This window comes from Marmota flaviventris, chromosome 3, assembly GCF_047511675.1.
Source record: "Marmota flaviventris isolate mMarFla1 chromosome 3, mMarFla1.hap1, whole genome shotgun sequence".
Lineage (NCBI taxonomy): Eukaryota > Metazoa > Chordata > Mammalia > Rodentia > Sciuridae > Marmota > Marmota flaviventris.
This window is the reverse complement of record NC_092500.1, coordinates 51928055-51950528: the sequence shown is the minus strand read 5'-3', so window position 1 is coordinate 51950528 and position 22474 is coordinate 51928055. Positions and strand designations below refer to the sequence as shown.

General features: G+C 36.3%; 1 protein-coding gene across 1 annotated transcript in view; it reads left to right on the top strand.

Moving 5' to 3' along the window:
- Nucleotides 1–1961: 1961 nt before the first annotated feature.
- Nucleotides 1962–22474, top strand: part of Lemd3 (LEM domain containing 3) — a 65365-nt gene continuing 44852 nt past the window's right edge. Inside the window, exon 1 of the mRNA XM_027925602.2 lies at nt 1962–3498. Within this exon, the coding sequence (XP_027781403.1) occupies nt 1986–3498 (1513 nt within the window). The 5' untranslated portion in view covers nt 1962–1985. The remainder of the gene's footprint in view (nt 3499–22474) is intronic.

Here is a 22474-nt window from a genome sequence, read left to right as displayed (position 1 = left end):
CCCAAAGTTACATACAGAAATTGAAATGGGGGGCTGCTGGGGGGTTGGGGTTGTGCCTCAATAGTAGAACACTCTCCTTGCACTGCGAGACCCTGGGTTAGATCCTCAGCATCACACAAAAATAAATAAGTGAAATAAAGGTATTGTGTCCAACTACAACTAAAAAATGCATATTAAAAAAAGAAATTGAAATGGTCCAACAATCTTTATAGAAGGACATTTAAAGTTTCACGTAAATCAAAGCCTAAACCAATAGATGTGTATGATTCTTACCTGAAGAGCCAACAGGGTGTGAAACAAATGTTGAGCCAAGAATAAGAGACAAGACTGGGTCCATATTCAGTTTTAATTCCAAAGCTCACAGGTTAACCACTCTATTTTGAGATATAACTCCGGTAAACTTATAATAATTTGGTTCTCTATTCAGATAATTATGTTAATAAAATTTTGTGGCATCATCATAGCCATTATAATTTATTGTGCCAAACACTGTTACAAGTGCTTAACAGTCATAGATTAAGGACTATTTGTAAAAAAATTTTAAAATCTAATCTGATTCAGGTAGCTATTCCATTTGTAAATTTTAAAGTTTCAATGATAAAGGAAGTGATCCTCCAAATAGAAGCTTCTTTTGAGAACATGGCAAGCTTTTGTTGAGAAGTAAAACATTGAGGTAACCAAGTATTTTTCAGAATCCAGGATGTAGAAAAGCTAGTAACTATGCTTTTGACTGGCCTTTTTTTTTTCTTTCTGTGCAGCTGTGTATAATGTAATGTGTAAAGTAATTCTTTTGACAAAAAAATTGTAATGTTTCAGATATTGTGCTAGATGCTGTCCTGTAGCTGCTAGGTTTACATACTAGAGAAGTGTCTGCCTTGATAGGCTTTTAGGAAATGGGAAGCGATCTTTACCAAATTGGGCAAGTTTCTCCTCTGGGACTGCTCTGTAAGTGAAAAGGTAGGATTTCCACGTCCTAACTGGCTTTGTTTTTTTTTGACTTTGTGTGAAGGTTTATCTGCCTTTCATACCATTTTGCTTTGCAATTCATTAACTTATTCAACAAATGTTTATTGAGCTTCTACTAGTGTTGTAATAGAAGCAAGGCTCTCTGTGCATGGCGCTTACAGTCCAAAGGAATAAGACAATAAATAATTTTTAAAATAAACAAAAAGTATTTATTAATAATTAACTATTGGTTGGAAAAACGCTAAGCAGTAAATAAACAGGATGATGTGTTCTCAGAATCCTAAAATGAAGCAGACGACAGTCTCTTTCATTTCCCAAAATGACGACCTTCTGAGGTCATCACATTTTTAAAAAGAAAAAAAAATGTTAATAACAAATCAAATAGTGAATGAATAGCTAGCATTCTTGAAAAGTGTATTGTAACTAGCCTATTCAGTGTCTTTTTGGAATGAGAAGGGAAAGGTTTTTCAAAAAGAGCAGTGAAAATCTTTTTTTATTTTTTTAAAATTTTAAGTCAAGCGGAAAGACAAACCGAAAAGAACCTAGAGCCAGAGAGGAAAACTGCCAATCTTGTTTGGCTCTAAAGATTTCGTCTCTGGACTCCCTCAGCAGCGGGAATCTGGATGAAAAGAAAACTAATGTCATGAACTTCAAGGCAGATTCCCTTTCGATTGCGACCGCGGGTGGCAGAAACCTGGGAAAAGGTCAAGGTGCGGATTAGAAAGAGACAGCTCACGGGGAAGGCACTTAGAAGGCCAGGGTTGAGAACTGCAGGAAAGGGAGCCAGACCGAGGTGGTGACTGCGCAGCCACTTCAAGGTGAGCAGTGGAGAAACACTCCGCCGCGGGAGTTCGCGCTGCTCAGGTGGCCTTTTCCCGCTCAGGTGAGCTCCTCCCGCGCCTCCCATTGGCCGAGGCGCCCGTGGCGCTGGGAGGGCGACGCAGCCCGGTCTAGTTCAGGGTCTAGGGCGGCGCGTCACTTCCGGTAGCGCGGAGCTTGTAAAACACCCTGGAGAGAAAATGGCGGCGGCGGCGGCTTCGGGGCCCCAGCAGCTCTCGGATGAGGAGCTTTTCTCTCAGCTCCGCCGTTACGGCCTGTCTCCGGGCCCAGTGACGGAGAGCACCCGTCCGGTTTACCTCAAGAAGCTGAAGAAGCTTCGAGAGGAAGAGCAGCAGCAGCACCGGTCCGGGGGCCGCGGCAACAAGACGCGGAACAGTAATAACAATAACACCGCAGCCGCCACGGTCGCCGCCGCGGGACCAGCGGCGGCGGCCGTGGGGATGGGGGTCCGGCCGGTCTCGGGTGACCTCTCCTACTTACGGACCCCTGGGGGCCTGAGCCGAATCTCGGTCTCGGGTCCGGAGAGCCCCCTGGGAGGGCCCGGGGGCGCCTCGGCCACCCCCGTGGCTGGCAGCAAAGTGCTGCTGGGCTTCAGCTCTGATGAGTCGGACGTGGAGGCCAGTCCTCGGGACCAGGCGGGCGGCGGCGGGAGGAGAGACCGGGCTGCGCTCCAGTATCGCGGGCTCAAAGCGCCGCCGGCGCCCCTGGCCGCCAGCGAGGTGACTAACAGCAACTCGGCCGAGCGGAGGAAGCCCCACTCGTGGTGGGGGGCCAGGAGGCCGACGGGTCTGGAGCTGCAGACCCCGTTGGGGAAAGATGGAGCAGCGGAGGACGAGGAAGAGGAGGGAGAAGACGGGGAGGAGAGGGACCCCGAGGCGGAGGAGCCACTGTGGGCGAGCCGAGCAGTGAATGGTAGCCGGCTTCTCCCCTACAGCTGCCGTGAGAACTATTCGGACTCCGAGGAAGAGGAGGACGACGACGACGTGGCCACCAGACAGGTATTAAAGGACGACTCCCTTTCCCGGCATCGGCCCAGACGGAGCCATAGTAAGCCTTTCTCCCCGCTGACTGCTAAATCTGCCGGCAGCCGGCGGGAGACTTCAGTTCAGGGAGGGGGAGGACTCGCGATGAATGACAGGGCGGCGGCTGCCGGGAGTCTAGACAGGAGCCGAAACCTCGAAGAGGCAGCGGCGGAGCTGGGAGGAGGGTGCGATCAAGTGGACTGCAGCCCCATTCCTAGATACCGTGTTAGCGCTAAGAAACTGGCCCCTCTCCTGCCCCCACCACTTCCTGACATGGACTCAACCTTGGATTCATCTACAGGCTCCCTTCTTAAAACCAATAATCACATCGGCGGTGGGGCCTTCAGTGTGGACTCCCCCAGGATTTATTCCAACAGCCTCCCTCCCAGTCCGGCTGTGGCCGCCCCAACTTCACTCAGGATCAATCACGCCAATCATACCGGCTCCAATCATACCTACCTGAAAAACGCATACAGCAAACCGAAGCTTTCAGAACCAGAAGAGGAACTTCTCCAGCAGTTTAAACGGGAGGAGGTGTCCCCAGCAGGGAGTTTCAGTGCTCACTACTTGTCAATGTTTCTCCTTACTGCTGCCTGCTTATTTTTCCTAATATTGGGACTGACTTATCTAGGAATGAGAGGAACAGGAGTATCCGAGGATGGAGGACTCAGTAAGTATTAAACCCGGTGGGTAAGGTTACGAAGAGAACCGTCACTAGTGGTCTGCTTTAACTGCACTTAGCATTTTACTTGAGATGACTTTTACCTGCAAGAACATGGCTTAACAGTGAAACAGAATGCATGTGTCATCTTTCTTTAAGAACAATATTACCGTTATCAGTATGATATCTTATGACAGTTTTTAAGTTTTTCTGCATGATGAAATTCAAAATAACTTATAAAAGAACAGAATATTGCAAGCTTGTTAGTAAAATGTGTGTTACTCAATTTCGTTTTAGCCTTAAATAACTGTGCAGATGCCAATTATTCAATGGGTTTTGAAGTATTACAGAGACATAAATACAGTGTTTTTTTTTTTTTGTTGTTTTTACAAATTCAGTTGTGATTCTAAAAGGTTGTGTATTATCTCTTGAAATTTGGGTTAAGTGTTTTGTAGAATGAAGTATATGTTTAGGTAGTTCTGTAATTTCCTTAAAGAGAATGAATACTTAAAAAGCAGCAGTGCACATCTCTTAATTGCTTCCCTACCTCAAAGTAACTCACCTCTCACCTGTGAAAGAGTAGTGGTGGGACATTAAGGGAGCTTACTGTCAGATTTACTTGGATTGGTTTCTAGGCCCTGCTATTTTACTTGCTTATTGACTGTTGGCAGGTGTGTTCATTCATTCTTTAAGGCAGCATCTTCCTCTATGCTGAATAATCAGGAAACAGCAGTAATAGTCAAATCATTCTTCTTAAATACAACAAGAATATGAATACAGACCATTTCGTGTTCTGCAAAGGAAATAAGGATGGAATAAGTGGTGTGCACTACTTCAGATTGGATAGTCAGAGGAGGTGCTATTTGGTTAGACCTGAAGCCTGAGGAGAAGGCCTTGTGGAGAGTCTGGAGAGCACTCTGAGCAGAGATTATAAAAGGGGAAAGGGCTTGAATTGAGCAATAGCCTTTCTGTAGGTAAGAGTAGAGAATACCTTTCCCAATCTATAAACTGATGTAATACTGATTAGGATGAAGCTTGTGAAGATTAAAAGAGAGAAAGTAAATTAGTGTATAATGAACTGCTGAATACATTTTTCTCAGTGTTAGGTCCTTCTGTCCATTTTCTGCCCATCCCTCCAACATTTGGCACTGGGGGTTATACCAAGGGGCACTCAACCACTGAGTACATCTCCAGCCCTTTTATTTTTTATTTTGAAACAGGACCTTGCTAAAGTTGCTGAGGCTAGCTTTGCACTTGGAGGTCTTCCTGCCTCAGCCTCCTGAGTTGCTGGGATTACAGGTGTGTGCCACAGTGTCTGGCAGATTTTCTGCTCTTTTCTCCCAGTATGAATTCACTGCATTGTGATTTGTATTAAAAATTTGGCTTATTAAATCAGTTTTATTTCAAAATAGAGTGAAAGATGCAGTTAATTGACCCAAAATAGCATATAAGTTTTGATTTAGATAATAACCAATTCCAGGATGGTCAAATAATAGAATATTACAATATTGCTTAATTACAGGGGTTGCAAGAAGAGTGAAATCCAGCACTTACTTAATTTGTTTCCTGGGAGCAAGAGTGATGTACTGTGTCTTGCTGCAAATATTTGGGAGGAAAAAAATAAGGGCACACTGGAAATTAAACAAATAAACTTCACATAAATGACTGCCTATCAGTGGTACCTATGGGCATCTGTTTCTCTAACAACAGTGTGATCTGGTCATTTATTTTTTTCTTTTTGGGTTCTGGGGATTGAACTTAGGGGCGCATAACCACTGAGTCACATCCCCAGCCTTTTTTATTTTTTAATTTTGAGACAGGGTCTAAGTTGCTGAGGCTGGCTTTGAATTTGTGATTCCCAGCCTCAACCTCCTGAGCTGAGCCTTTTTGATTGGTCATTTTCTAAGAACTAATTGCTTTACACACATTATTTATAATTCCCAACAACCCATGAATGCATGTGGTGTTATTCTCATTTTATCGACCAGGAAGATGAGACTCAAGTGATTTAAGATATGTACCCACAGTTTGGTTTGGTTTCAGATTTTTTTCCAACTGTAAAGCCCTTTTTCTTAACACTGTTTTTCTATATTGTTAGTAGAGAGCTTTGTAGATAAGTGTATCTTTTTTGTAGATAAGAGTATCTTTTTATGATTAAGGAAATAATTGAACATTTGGTAGGATTTCCTACAGAATTACTGATTAGCATAATTCTCAAGATGACAATTATCTTATTCACATCCTTTTTATCACTTTTAAAATGAATAATTAAATGCTATGCACTAAAATTTCAAGTAGAATAGGATAGAAATGCTAGGATTTTTGGTACTCTTCTCCATCAATATGTAAGAAAGGAGAACATAAAGTGTTTTGCATTTAGCAATTGATAAATGTGAGATAGCTTGGATGATGGAGGTTGGGAGGATGGAGTTTTAGAATTTGTGTGAATCTAAGAGGTTGGGAGGATGGAGTTTTAGAATTTGTGTGAATGATCTTGGCTAAGCTCCTTAGCGCTTGCATCTTATTTTTGTATGCCAAATGAGATAGCAATATTTGCTGCCCATGGCATTGTGAGGATCAAACGAGATAATTAAGTAAATATAAGGTGGTATTATTCAGAAGTTAAGATGAAATTAGTTGATTCCTGGGAAATTACAGTAAAAATGTAATGAAGTAGTTGTTTCAGTAAATGATATTTAATAGTGCATTTCTTAACTGTTTGACTTTTATTAACTTCATTAAGTACACATTGTAAAATTTGATGCAGAAATTTGAATCAGAGTGTAATGAATCCTTACAATATTTGACACACTGTGTACTCTAGTGGAAAGAAGTACCTGCTGGTTTAGTCTGGTCACCTAATGGTGTTAAGATCTCAAACGTGAATTATTTTTACTGCATTCATTTATGTATTCTGAATTGTTTGTTATGGGTTCATTGGTCAAATAGGACTTGAGGAAATAGATTTTTTTTGAGTAATAATCTCACCAGAAAATTGTAGGTTATATGTGAGAGTAATTTTTAATAAGCTTTTATTGTTTATTATTTCATTTTATCTTTCGAATTTTTTCATTAGTATTCTATTTTTATTAATTAAATTACTTTAGTACACTGCTAAGTTGTGGTTTACATACCTATAAATGGGGACGGATTAGATAGTCTCTAAGTTCTTTCCAACTCCAAGTTTCAAGATTCTAACTTTGAGCTACTATTCAAACAACCCAAGATCAGCCTGCAGTCAGATTGTTTTTTCCCACTGGTCATTAGATCATGACCCACAAAAAGAAAATATAAAGTAGAATAGATTGACTGTCTTAGGCTTAAATGATTGTTATTTAAAATTCTTCAATTGCAAAAGACATGATTCATGTAGAAAATTTTGATAGAGATGAAGCAAAAAAAAAAAAAAAAAAGAATGGGTATAGTATGTCCTCCTTCTAGTGTCATGCTCATTCCTGGTACAAATATTCAAATATTAGATCCTTTCAAAACTTTCTTAATCCTTTTAAAACTTTCTTAATTTTTTTCATGTAAATGATGTGTTTGTAGATTTTCATTTAGCTACAAAGGGCTAACTGTACCAAACACAATTTTAAGATATATGGTGAACAATATGTGGATATGAGGAAGATGAAATCTCTTGGAGCTGACCTCCTGGGGAGAATGATGGACAAGTAAATAAGAATATCAGAGAGTCCTAGTTGTTAACACAGGAAATGCTAGTAACTTTGGGGCTGGTGTGAAAATGCACAGATCTCTCTAAGGGGGGTGACATTAGAATTGAGATCTGAATGACTTGAAACATCTAGCCATTGAGAGGGATAAGGGCATTTTGGTGTAACTAACAGAAAAAAAAAAAATACCCCTGAAGACCGAATAAGTTTGCATGTTTTGATAGATTAGAAAGAGTGGTGTTGCTGGGACTTAGTGAATCAGGAGGAAAATGGCATTAAGTGAAGGTCAGTGGTTAGGCATGGGCCAAGTCATAATGGATTTAAAGACCTTGAGGATTGTGCAAAGGAGTCTGGACATCATACTATATGTATTATCCAACATTTTGTGTTTTTATTTGTTTTTTAAATACTTTTATTGTGTCATGGTTGCTTTTCAATATAATCTCACTCAAACTTGAATCTCAGTTGTCTTTTATCTGCTCTGTGACTTTACTAGGAACTTAATTGTTACTTATTAAAATTTAAAGATGATAATACCTGCCTGAGGATGGCTTTAAGCACTGTGTGAGATAATGTATGTCTGGCACATAGCAGTCTCTTAGTAGATGGAGATCACATTAGTATCGTTGGCACAAATTCATTACTCAGTAAATATTTGTTAAATAACTAATCACCTATCAGATACACAACACAGTGGTCCTTAACCACTTAACAGGCTTTACATTTGTGGATTCAACTAATTGCAGATCACAATGTTTGAAAAAAATCTCATTGAACATGTATAGATTTTTTTCTTGTCATTATTTCCTAAACAGTATGTATCAAAACTACATCATGTTTACATTTTTTAGGTATCCTAATCTTGAGATACTGTAAATATTAGGAGGATGTATGTAGGTTATACACAAGTATTATACCATTTTTACATAAGAGAGTCAAGTGTCTGTAGATTTTGGTATCCTCTGGAGGTTCTTGAACTAATTCTTCATCCATATTGAGGAGCCACTCATCAACTCTTGATCACTCAGTAAATTGGTTATCTGTTCTGTACCTGGGAAGAATATTTAAAAAAAAATTATTGCTGTAGAAGTCTCCACTCCATTAGTAACAGTCACAGAAAATTGTTAAGAAATATGTAGGGTATTATGTGATGAGGGCCACACTTTTATAAAAGGCAAATCAGTCTTAAATGATCAAAAGCCTTGAATTCCACGTTTGGACTTTATTCTGTAGGTTGAGCAGTGGGAACCAATGGAAGATTTTAAAGCAGAGAAACAGCATGATCAAAGAATAAACAGTTGGTATGGTTAATGAAGTGACAGGGTTGGAGGAAAGGAGTGGTGTGATAAGCACTGGTGTTATGAAACCTGTAGGAGTTGATAATTGTGGAGATGGAGGACCTATGAATGAGATAATCTATTTAAAGAAAGAAATATACTTGGTGACTACTTTATCTCTTCTTTCTTTATACTCAAGAGATAAGGATTATTCTGTATCATGAGCCTTTGTGACAGAATGGTGATACTACTGAGAGGAATTAGAAATGTGGAAGAGAGATCTTGTTTGGAGAAAGATGGTCTAGAGAAAATGAGTTTACTTGAGATGTATTATTTGAGCTGTTCAAGTGGAAATTGTCCTGTTAGATATTGTAGATAATATAATTGGAATAAAGATGAGAGATTGATGCTGAATGTGATGACTGGTACTTTTTACTAAAGGAATAGTTACTTTCTGAAGGGGTGTGTGTGTGTGTGTGTGTGTGTGTGTGTGTCTGTCTCCAAGTGTTACAAAGAACATTTTTTAAAAACTATAAGTGTACTTAAAGTAAAACTAGCCAACGGGTCCAGAACTTGGTATCTACAACTAATGTGGGATTAACAATTTTGAAAAATAAATTGTTGCTCTTATTCCTGAAGAATGAAAGCTGAGTATTATGTTTAAAGTATTTAGAAATTGACTAGTTTTGTAAAAAAAAATATTCCTAGACCTCTAATACTATTTCTGTGAAACCCGGAAGTTTTCATATGCTAGTTTAATGACTTCAGAAATTTAAGTGTACTTTATACAAGTGTCTTTCACTTAAAAATTATCTATAATTTAAAATTAGAAATCATCAGAGTGAAAATGTGTACATCCCCACATGTATATCCATAGAGCCTTGTTCGAGGATACATTGGCAAAGAGATTATGTTTGGGTACAGGCCCTTCAACTTGCTAGCTTTTTTTTTTTTAACTGAAGATAAGTTGTTCAATTACTGCAAACCAGTATTCTTGTCTGTAAAATAAAGTTAAATGAGAATTAATGAAATAATGCATGGAGAACTCAGTATGTGCATATAGTAATAATAACAGCAGCTAACCCTTATGTAGTGCTAACTATGTGCCAGACAGTGAGCCAAACAATATTATAATCCTCAGGTATTTCTCCCTCAGTAGAAATAAAGAGATGGTGAGAAGTTAAGGAACTCGCCCAGGGTTTTGTAGGTAGTGAGAGCAGAGGCAGGGTTTGAATTCAGATAGTGGCCCTTAACCACCCTGTTGGATTGCATCTTATTGCGTATAAATACACAAGAACTTCATATATGTTCTCTATGATTTTTGTTGTTATCCAGAAAATTGTGAAAATTATGTCATTATCTGGAGTATGGAGGGGGAGAAGAAGATTAATGTATGAAATCCCCAAAGTAGTAGGAATAGTCTGTGAAAAGAAAGTACAAATTTGTACTCATTCAACAATTAGGAATTGTGTGGGACTAATTATGCTTCCTTAAGGTTTAAGATTCACTCATTGATATATGGAGGAGGGGCATCTGCTATAATATACAAACAATAATACATAATATGATATAAAACTATAATATAATTTATACTTTTTCTAATTTTTTAAAATCTGCAGTTTTAAAACTGGTGGGGAAAATGGTCTCTAGGTTTGCATTATTGCTGTGAAATATTTTTTTCAGTGTTTGTTTTTAAGAGGTAAAGACCTTTATATATAGAGTACTTGAGTTTTCCTTTTTTTGCTCCTTTTAAATTAGCTTTGTATTTTTCCTTTATATTCATTTATTTTAATGGAAATGAAGTATTCTACAATTTCAGGAACAGATATTTTTAAAAATTGTTTTCATACGCAGGTGTGAATGACTTGGGAGGCTGAGGCAGGAGGATTACAAGTGTGAAGGCAGCCTGGGCAACCTTGTGAGATCCTGACTCCAAAAGTAAAAAGGACTGGGGATGTAGCTCAGTGGTAGAGTGCTCCTAGGTTCCATCGCAGTATTGAAAAACCAATTTTTTCCCCCATGATTCCTCAGAATTGTGAAGTTTTAAAGCTAGCTTTACTTGTTCATTAATAATTCTACATTGACTTTACTACTTGAAAAATATAAGTTAAAGCAAATGTAACTTCAATGTAAAGAGATATTTAGTTTAGTTTATAAATAGTTTTAAAAAGTATACCTTTAACTACTATAAATCTCCTCCAAATTATATCATAAATAAATAGTTGTAACTGTTTTATGAAAATTTTATTGCTAGTAATAATCCTGTATTTCTTACATACTAAAAATTGTTGCCATTTAATTTGGGAACACAACTCCATAAAACTGGTAACTGTTGTAATAATTATTTACTTATAACTTTAGATTTTGGCTTTCATATTTAGGATTTGTTTTTAAGATTTAAAGCGAACCAGGTAGCATTAAAAAAACAACAAAAGACAATTTGATTAATACTTTATTAAAACATTGCTGTCAAAAATAAAAAGAATTAACCAGGAAAAAGTGCTTAGGTTTTAGTATTTACCTAACATTCCACAGTCAAAATTTATTTTTTAAAAACATTTCTAAGGAATTTAGAAAAATATCATAAAAATTATACAGACAGTGGTTATAATGTCTGAAAATAGAATAATACACCTATCACATGGAAGCTCCCGTGTAATTCTTCAGATACCTCAGTTATCTTATTTCTATAGGTATAGAGTTTAAAATCGTACCACTTTTTTTTTTTTGGTCTGGGTAACTGATTTATTGTTCTGCTTTCCTACAGTTTTTTGCTTAAAATGTTTTTGCAAGATTATTTCTGGATTCTTTACAGCTGTGTTGATATCGAGTGGCAAGCCAAAGTTTAGAAACAAGGCTTGGGTACAAAACTATGTAAGAGTTTAATTCAGCTGTTCTAAAGTAACGGGGTCCTAAGTGTGCACGAACAATTGTTCTCTTGCCCTGAATGTGATGTGAATGGAAAAAAATCCTTTAGGAGTAAGTAGATATTTTAGTACATAGCAGAAAATTAATTTTTGTTTTGCAGTTAGGAAGCCCACATAAATATATGGATTTGCTGGCGGTGGTTAATTCCTGAAAGCACTTTGTACTTGCAGAGGAAGCTTTTTCCCTGCAGGAATTCAGGTATAATTTTCAAAAGTTATATATGGAGATTACAGCTGAAGTTAATTAGGAGTGGAGATATTTAAACATATCTATTTCTCCTAGCCTCTGGGCTGTGGCTTAGAACCTTGGTCATGGTCAACCTTATTAATGATTTCCTCTAATGATATCTCCCATGGGATTTCAAATGCTTTCTTATTTGATTTAATTTGCCTGAAGAAACATTTCTTGTTTCTTCTATTCACTGACTCAGATTTTTATTGAGTATCATAAGTGTGCCAAGTAATACCTGAAAATAAGTATATACTTTTTAGAACCATATGAATGATACTCTTCTCTCAGACATATTGTCCCTCTGCCTCCACTTCGTGGCAGGGTTGTTTTTTTTTTCCTAAACATTTATTGAAAACTTTCTATGTATGAGCGTTTTCATTTTCCTGAGGGTAACTAATAATATCCCCGTGAGAAAACTGAAACTTAAGAGGTTTGTCCAAGACCTCATAGCTGAGTGTTATGCAGCATTTGAATCCACCATCTCACTTGAGAGGCTACTGTCTTTATCTACTGGCTATGGTAGTTATTTAGGCTTTATCTTATTATCAGCTACTGTTTGGCCAAGTAAGTTATTCAGTCTCTGGGTTGATATCTGTCAAATGAGAGCATAGTAAAAGTAACTTTACAGTTTCCAGCCACTGTTTTTTTTTTTTTTTGTAGGGAACTAATGTGATGTCTGTAGAAATGATTTTGGGAAATTTGAAATGATATAAACTATATTTTAATATGATTGAGTTAGGATTTTCTAGCTGTAGTAACGTAATTTAAGTAATACATGTTCAACACTGTGACTTAATAAGTAATAAGAGAGTTGGTTAAATTTATAGTCCTTATTAGTATTTTTAAACCTTTCTCTCTAAGAGTTTTTGGGCTGGGGCTGTAGCTCAGTGGTAGAGTGCTTGCCTAGTAAGTGTAAAGCACTGGGTTTGACCCTTAGCACCACATACAAATAAACAAAGCATGCTGTCCATCTATAACTACAAAAAAAAAAAAAAAAGAGTCATTGTTTCACATTGATTAGTGTCTTATTTCTAGAATTGAAAAAAATGTTTTTTTCCTAACTATATTAATATAATAGGTGATGAAACAAAACTTGAAACTAGACTTTAACCTGACTGACCATCCTAAGATAAATTTGCTGGTAGGAAAGTTGGAGATGATAGATCTTTAATTCATAACATAGCACTGAATTTGAGGCAGAAAAACATTTCTTTAGAAAGTGTAAGCTACTGTTAGTGTTATCTATGGAGCAGACAGTGCATATAGTTGGTAGAGAAGGATGGCTTGTCACATGCTGTTCTTCAGCTAATTTGTAAGACAGCATAAGTACTATTATCAAAGTGGGAAGATGAGGTGTGTCTCTATGAATAGGCAATAGATTAAATGAGAGTAGGAGGTATGAAATAAAATGTATTTTAAAAATATGATATTAAAATCATACTACTTAAATGGAAGGAATTTAAAATGTATTAGGATCTTCAGTCTTCTAGATAATTCATATGAAGCACATAATGAAATTTTCACCCAATTTTGCATTTGAAACTTTAGCAATGATGTGATTTGTTTAGAGCAGAACTGTTCAATAGATATATAAATATAGTATAAGTCACACCTGTGATTTTAATTTTTCTAGTAGTCACATTAAAACAAAAAGATGATATCAGTATTAATAATATATTTAATCCACTATAATTCAAATAGCATTTGACATAAACCAATATAAAATTTGTTGATGAGCCATGCGCGGTGGTGCCTGCCTGTAATCCCAGCAGCTTAGGAGGCTGAGGCAGGAGGATTGCAAGTTCAAAGCCAGCCTCTACAATTTAGCAGTGCTAAGCAACTCGGTGAGACCCTGTCTCTAAATAAAATACAAAATAAGACTGGGGATGTGGCTCACTGGCCAAATGCCCCTGCGTTCAATCTCTGGCACCTGCTGCTGCCCTCTAAAGAAGCTGATGAAACATGTTGTTTTGTACTAAGGCATCAGAATCCAGTGTGTATTTTATACTTAACAGTGTAACTCAGTTTAGACTAGTCATGTTTTAAGTGTTCAGTTGTGGCTTGGTTAGTGGCTTCCCTGTTGAACAGTGTGTATCTAGATTCCCTCAGTTAAGGACTTACATTGTTGGTTTTAATGAGTTCTAATGATTATTAATTTTTAAATGATTACAATGTGGTATGCATGATGTTTTCTACATTTTTTCCATTTAATCTTTCTAATACTAGACATTTTGTTATAATTTTATAGGTACATATAATGAGGTATAGAGTTATTAATTTGTTAAAAAGGCATTCTGTAGCAGAGCAGGATTTACAGTTAGATCTAATCCTAAAACCCTTGTCTTTGTACCCTAAGGGCAACCAAATTCCTGCTCATACATTTTCATAAATATTCAGTTACATAATTATAAACTAAATTGTAGACATCCACCTCAAAAGAAGAATAATTATATACAAATTTATATCCATTTAAATATTTTCATGTATATTTTACATATATATTCATATTTGTATTCCTATATATGATTAAAAATATTCAATCCCTAAACTAATCCTATTTTACTACATTAGTCCTACACCTACTAATATGCCTCAGAGAAACCTCTATACATATAAATCATAACATTTAACATGAATGTACCTATGTATTTGGGGATATAAGTTTATAAATTCACATAAAAACCCATAGATATTTTTCATATATATGCTCATTTCCATAGACATAACCCAGATTTCACACGTAATATAACAATATTGCTTACCTTAAAAATATCCATAGATACAAGTATATATATTATATATATATATATTTGATATATTACCTCTATATTCATATTTATATTCATATATATTGATATATATGTTACAAAGGTAACCCGTCTTCTCAACCAAAGCTGTAACTCAGAACTAAACCTAACCCTACCCATAGTTGTGAGGCTTTTTAACAAAAATTATAAATATTACTGAATATCCATATATATTTTCATATATGTATTCTGTATTTGTTTATATACCTTTACATATATGTATGTAACCTAACGACAACCCAAATCCTACCCATAAATTCTCATATATATTCAGTTACAAAATCGTATCCTATATTTTTCCAAAAATTTAAACATCTATCTCAAAAGAAAAATAACTATATACAAACCCATATCTATTTAAATATTTGTGTATATTTTTACATATATATTCACATTTGTATTTATATATATGGATAACAGTGTTCAAACCCAGTATTATTGTGTTGTGGTCTATTTGATTTTTGAAGTTGAGAAGGGTTTGTTTGATGTATGTAGATGCTCCATTGTTTGGGGCATAAATATTTATGTTTTGTTGATGTATAATTCCCTTAAGCAGTATGAAATCTCCTTTGTCCCCCTTCTGATTAACTTTGGCTTGAAGTCCACTTTATCTGACATGAGGATAGAAACCCTTTTTGTTTACATGATCCATGTGAGTGATGTTTTCTTTCCACCCTTTCACTTTCAGTCTTTGGATGTTTTTGCCCAGGAGATGAGTCTTTTGTAGACAGAATATTGTTGGGCCTTGTTTTTTAATCCAACTGCCAATCATTATCTTTTGATGAGGTTAGACCATTAATATTCAATGTTATTGAGATATGATTGTGTTCCTGGTCATTTTGTTCATTTTTAGTTTTTAATTTGAATTAGTTTCTTTTTGATTGACTATTCCTTTTAGTATAGTTCCTCTCTTTGCTGGTTTTCACTTTTTTCATTTCATCTTCATGGAATATTTTGTTTAGAATATTCTGAAGTGCAGGCTTTCTGGTTGTGGATTTTTAAAATTTTTGTTTATCATGGAAGATATTTATTTCATCTTCAAATCTGAAGCTTAATTTTGCTGGAGATAGGATTCTTGGGTGGCATCCATTTTCTTTCAGAGCTTGATATGCGTTATTCCTCCTAGCTTTGAGGATCTGCTTTGAGCAATCAGCTGAGATCCCTATTGATTTCCCTCTATATGTGATCTGATGTTTTTCTCTTGCAGCCTTTGCAATTCTATCCTCATTCTGGATGCTTGGCATTTTTATATAATGTGTCTGATTTTGTTGTAATTTTACACATTTGGGGTCCTATAAGACTCTTATATTTGGTTTTCCATTTCATTCTTTAGCTTTGGGAAATGTTCCTGATATTTCATGGAAAAAATTGTGCATTCTTTTGGTTTGTATTTCTGCGCTTTCATCTATCTTAATAAATCTTTTTTTTTTTTTAAAGAGAGAGAGGAAGAGAGAGAGAGAGAAAGAGAGAGAGAGAATTTTTAATATTTATTTTTTAGTTATCGGTGGACACAACATCTTTGTTTTATATGTGGTGCTGAGGATCGAACCCGGGCCGCACGCATGCCAGGCGAGCGCGCTACCGCTTGAGCCACATTCCCAGCCCTATCTTAATAAATCTTAAATTTGGTCTTTTCATGTTATCCCATATTTCGTGGAAGTTCTGTTTATGGTTTATTATATTCTCTCCATGGTCAACTCTGTTCTCAATATATTTTGTCTTCATTGTCTAAGGTTCCATCTTCCAAGTGGTCTAGTCTGTTGGTGATTCTTTTCTATTGGTGATGCTTTCTATTGAATTTTTCATTTGGTTTATTGTTTCCTTCATTTCTAGATTTCTTTTTTTCCCCCCCAGAATCTATCTATCTTTATTGAAGTCATCTTTTGCTACCTGTATTTGCTCTCTTACATCATTCTTACTTTGCAGATCAGTTTAACTGTACATTTTAAACTCCTTCTCTGACATTTCTTCCACTATGGTGTCCATGGATTCTATAGTTGGAGTATCTTGGTTTGCTTGGCAGTTTGTTCCCTTTCTTTTCCACGTTGTTTGTGTGTCTACCCATCTAACAGTATGGATCTGAGGGAGTAGAGTTTCTACCCTGTGGATTTACAGTGTCTCTGAAGGTTTCCAGTATCTCACTGTTTAGGGGGAGACAAATAACAACAATGACCAATGCAAACAAGTTACAGAATAAACCAAATAGTTTCTACTGTGACCTCTACAATGTTAATTATCACAATAAACAGAAATGATATGATCATTTATTGCCTATAATAAAAAATAGCAAGTTTGCAGAAGGGTTAACATTTTCAAATGGTGAACAGGGAGAGAATAGATGTGATATAGGATGTGATGATTATAAGAGGAGGAGAGAAGACAAGTAAAAGATTAAAGTAAGAGTGAAAGAGATTGGCTGTTAGCAGAAGGAAAGAGACAGGGAAACAGAAAAAATTATAAAGCAAAAATTTTAAAAAATTAAAAATAAAATAATACAAAACAAAACTAAAACATACATTTTTGTGAACATCTAGTTATATTACTAATGTTTTGTGAACATCTAATTATATTACTAATCCATGTAATATAACTGGCTTTAAAAATGCTAGAGATAAGAATAAAAAAATAGAAAATTGTATAAATGTGCATGTAGCTTTAAGGTCACAATTAATCAGTGAAGAAGAATTAAAAAAATAAAAATGAAAAGAAAAAAAATCTTGATGAAAATTGGAGTTCAAAATATGCTCATTTCAGCAGTTTTAGGTAGGGTCTTCTGGAGTATGATGCTCCAACCTCTGGATTGCTGGAGTGAGAGAAGTAATCCCATAGATGGGTTTGGTTAGGTGGACTCAGCCTCTTTGCTGAATGCTAATTGGTCTGGAGATTATAAATCAGCGTACCTCCGTCATCACCCAGTATTTCCTGGTCCACGCTGGAAGACTTTACTCCAGAGAGCTCCCCTAGGTTCCACTCGTGTGGTGGGGGAGCCACTTCTTTGTCCCCTACGTCATCTGCAGACTCGACCTTTCCTGGTCTTGGGTTCAGTCTCCAAACAGTTTTTCCTGCCCCTGCCATTCCGAGTTCCCAGTGTATCTCCCAGCTGGTCTGTAAGCAGTCAGATTGGGAGCGGGAAGGGTAGAGCTGGGTGGGTTTTCGTTGCTAGTTGTACCCTGTGGAAACTCTCTCCAAATTTGATTTTCTTCTGTTCACTATGTTGTGCAATGTGTATTTACTGGACCTATATTTCTGGCCAAATTCTGGTTTGCCAGGAATTGTATCTCTCTGTTGCTGGCCCTCCCAGTGGAAGCTGCAGAATGGTTCCTTCCTTTGTCCTCCCTTGCTGCCTGGAGAAATGGCAGCTTCTCCCCCCCCCCCCCCCCCCCAAGTATTGTGTAGCAATTCCTTCAGGTTTCTTGGGCAATGTCCTTGGTCTCTAAACACTCTGTACCTAGACATGCCATGGGTCTCCCAAAAATGTGGGTTCTCTAAATTCCTTATCCCTCTACTGTGCTCATGGAGGGATCCCTCTGGCTGGAGCTTCTGGCCTAGCTGTGGTAACAGCAGAGCCACTGGGGATTTTTTTCCCCTTATTTTATTATGTCCAACCTCCATGTCTCAGGTCTGCTTTGAATGTCCAGTTTTAAGTTCCAATAATTCTCCCCTCCCCTCCACTTTTTTTTGTTCACCCACCTTGGGGAGAAGCTGCCTGTCTATTGGTTTCACACCTTGGAGCAGCCAGGAATGCAACCTTCTCTATTCTGCCATCTTGGATATCTCTCTGCTCCAGAGATTTTTAAATTTTAAAAATTATACTAGATTGAAGTTAATACAAACATTTTTTAATTATGTCAAGAAGGAAAAAAGGGTAAAGTATTTCCCAATTACTTTGAAAATATTTTGCATCTTTAAATAAATTTTATATTATTTGGATTGGAAAATGGGAGAAACCTGGGCAATTTAGTGTCTTGCTTGAATTTTATTTTGGACAGAATATCAGTCTGAATGCATTTTTTAAAAATAGGTGTGCAACATTCTGTTGAGTTGGTAGAAATTGCTTTTCTTTCTTTTTCTCTTGTAAACACATACTACATTCTTTAAAATTCTTTTTGGTTAATAATTTCTGTAGAGATTAAAATAAAGATGCCAGAGTTCATCAGTATCTGCTTAGTGATAAGAACTATAGTACAAATATTAGAGGGAAATAAATAAAACTATGTAAGCATGTTTTGGATGTTTAAAAAAAGATTAAATAGGCTATAGTAGGGTGTACAATTTGAGAAAAAGAACAAACTGCTTAAAGTGGAAGAAATTCTGGCAAGTCCATCTGCTAGCTAAAGAAGGCATAACATGAATATAGATAAATAATTTTTTTGCACTTTAATTTACAAGGTCTTTTACATATTTTCTTCTGTAGTCAACTCTACCAATTTATTACAGTGAGGTTGCTATGCTTTTGTTTTTATGTTTTTGCTAATAAATCCAGGTTCTGAAGGAAGGGAGGTTACATGAAATTGAATAAAAGCAGTTAAATTTAAAATCAACATTTTTGCCACCTAAGATTATCTTAGGGTTTGAAGGAATTTTAGAAATCATTAGCTCACACAGTGGAATGTGGGAGTATATAATGTTTTTGTTGAGCTCTTTTGGTCATAAAGACAGTTTTAAGAAATTGAGGGTTTACTGTGAGGATGCATGTAAACTCAAATCAGAAAAGCTTGAGGAGTGAATTAAATTGAAAAACTCGGTCTGTGTATTTGCAAGTGCCTCTGTCTTGGTACTGTGTTAAATTTTGCTTGCATTATTTCATTTAATTCTTAAAACTCTCTTGGTACTGTGTTAAGTTTTGCTTGCATTATTTCATTTAATTCTTAAAATTCTAAGAACCAGGTATTACTGTTTCCATCTTTAGATGAGGAAGCTGAGGATTAGAGAGGTTAAGAAACTTATCTAGAGTCAGTAAATGGCAGAACCAAGAGTTGAATACAGATACTATGACTCTCACTATAGAATCTTTGTACTTAAACTATATTGTCTGCATGATCTTATGTCTTCTCAAAGAGTTTTTTTTTTTTTAATTTCCTTTGAAGTTGTTCCCACTTGCCCTTTGAAAAAAACAAAAAGCTTGATATTCTCCTAGACCAGGAGCTCTTAAAACTGTGATCCAGTGATCCATGAATCTTAATGAAGCAATAAATGGACTCCGGGTGAACAGTAACTCCTTGAAATGTATGAAAAGTTTGGGAAAAAAATGTGTGTGTGTGTGTGTGTTTGCATTTTGTGAGAGGGACGGTCCACAGATTTTATTTAATTCTCAGAGAGATCTGTGCCTTCCCTAAGTACTGAGAATCACTCACTGCACTATCAGTTACACTAGGAAAGGTTATATGAGTTTTCATTTTTGTGTCTCCTAATACCTAGATTTTGACTATTCAAAAAGTATTTGATGAATAAAGTTAAATGAATAGAGATAGTGTTAGCTTTCCATCCATTACTGTAACAAATACTTAAGATAAATCAACTAAGAAAAGATTTATTTCAGCTCACAATTTTAGAGGTTTCAGTTCTTGATTGATTGACCCTGTTGATTGGGGACTGTAGTGAGATAGCACATTATAGCAGGGAGGCTTTGGTGAAGCAAAACCATTTACTTCATGGCAGGGATGTGAAGGAGAGTCAGAGGAATGGTCTAGGTTCCCAATATCCCCTTTAAGTTTACTAGTGACTGGAAGACCTAGCACAAGAACTTACATCTTAAAAGATTCCCCTACCTCTCAGTAGGACCACAGGCTGAGGGCCACATCTTTCACACATAGACCTTTTGGGGACACTTATTCAGACCATAGCAGACATTATGTAGGGAGATTAGTCCTAATCCAAGTTTTCAAAATGCCTTGCGTGTTTTCTTAAAAGAGTACTAATACATCAGTCATACATAAGTTTAAATTTCAAGTTCTGGTGTATACTGATTGCATGAAGTAAAGAGCATGAAGCAAAAACTAAATGTGTTCAAAAATTCCATTGAAAGCATGGTCTGTGTATTTTATATGGTCTCTCAAAAAAGGACATTTGTTTTTCTTCAGTGTAAGATTAGATTTTCAAAAATACTTAATGAAGCATTAAGGACGATTATTTATCTTTAAACATTAAAATCATAGTCGGTGCTTCAAGTATACTGTAAAAGCTATATGGAAACTGAGAATAGCTTAAGAAATAGCATAATATTAAAAGAACATAAAACTTTTGACAAATCAAAAATAAGAGGTCATGAATTGGGCATCAGTTAGAACCAGAAGAGATTCAGAAAGCTCTATTCCACAGCACTGTAGGCAGTGAACATTTATAGCTGAATGTGGAAGAGAAATTCTCTTTGGTTAGTATGAAAAAACCCTAGTTTGAGGTTAGTTGGCAATTTCTAATAGGTTAAATTTATGTCTCATTTTGCTGCTTACATTGATTTGGGTTTTGGTTTACTTACGTTGGAGCTCCACTTACAGAGATAAGCTCAGATTAAGGACTTCCTTATTTGCTTGACAGTAGTTATATCTCCTATCTCTAAGTTATGTCTAGGTCACTGAGTAGAATGGATGAGGAATTGCATGTATCATTTTTTTAAGCATTCCTTCACATGGTACTCATTTGTATTCTCCCACTTTGACATAAGTAGAAGTTATAGAAATTAGAAGATATTAGATGAGAATTGATATGATTCTATTTTATGCTGTATGTTTTGTCTGTTGTGTTCATATAGAAGCATAGTTTTACTCCAAGGTTCTATATAACCAACAGAAGTCTTACTTAGCCTGTTTGCCACATGTCATAACTGCTTGAATGGTTGTTTTATCCAGTGGTTTTGTTTTTGACTTACTGATGACATTTGTAAATGTCTCTGTTTGCTAAGTAACTTTTCATCTGTGTCTACTCTCTTTTAGAGCTAAGGTCAGGAGAGATGTGACTTTTAAGCATATTTCTCAATGATAATCTTAGCTTCAAATTTAGTTCAGATGTTCATTTTGGTCAATCTCTGCTTTGTCTAGACATATTAGGCCCTTTTCCATTTTATCAAAACAGTATTCCTTAGTCCTGTTTGATGAGTGAAATGAAAACTGTCATTAGTATTTTTCAGTCCTAATTACATCTTTTCCTCTGCAGGCTCTCTGGTTTTCTTATTTGCATATTATCTATGTGCAACACAAAATTAAATTGGTGATAGTCATTTAAGATTTCAAGCATATGCATTGTAATTTAGACTGTTACTGTCTTAGTCTCTTGAGCTGCTATAACAGAATACTTGAAATTGAGTATATAAATAACAGATTTATTTATTTATTTATCTATTGTTTTGAAGGCTGGGAAGTCCCAGATTGAGTGGCTTTCATCTGGAGGGCCTTGGTGTATCATGTGTGCCCTCTCTTGCTTTTCTACCTTCTGCCATAGAAAAAGTTGACTTGGGGCTGGGGATGTGGCTCAAGCGGTAGCGCGCTCGCCTGGCATGCGTGCGGCCCGGGTTCGATTCTCAGCACCACATACAAACAAAGATGTTGTGTCCGCCGAAAACTAAAAAATAAATATTAAAAAATTCTCTCTCTCTCTCTCTCTCTCTCTCTCTCTCTCACTCACTCTCTCTTAAAAAAGAAAAGAAAAAGAAAAAGTTGACTTGCTTTTATAACAAATCCTCTCTTATAATAATATATCCACTTCTGCATGATAATGTAGAGCCCTCATGACCTAATTAGATAATTATCCTAAATATCCCATCTCTCAATTCTGTTATATTGGGGTTTCAATTTCTAGCACATTAACTTGGGAGACACATTCAAACTCTAACAGTTACTAAGTTAGGTACCTACTATATTTAAAATTGTATGGGAAATTCATGTTGTTTTATTGCATTGCTCTTGAGATAGGCTGTATAGTGTATCCCAGATCCCTTTTGGGCCTCCGAATTCTCCTTTAGCAGTATTCTTTCAGAACAGACCTTGTTATAATGCAAGTTTCACTTGTAATCTTGTAACGTAAACCTTGAGAAAGTGTTACAGTCAGTCTCTAGTGTGTAACAGTTAATGTTTAA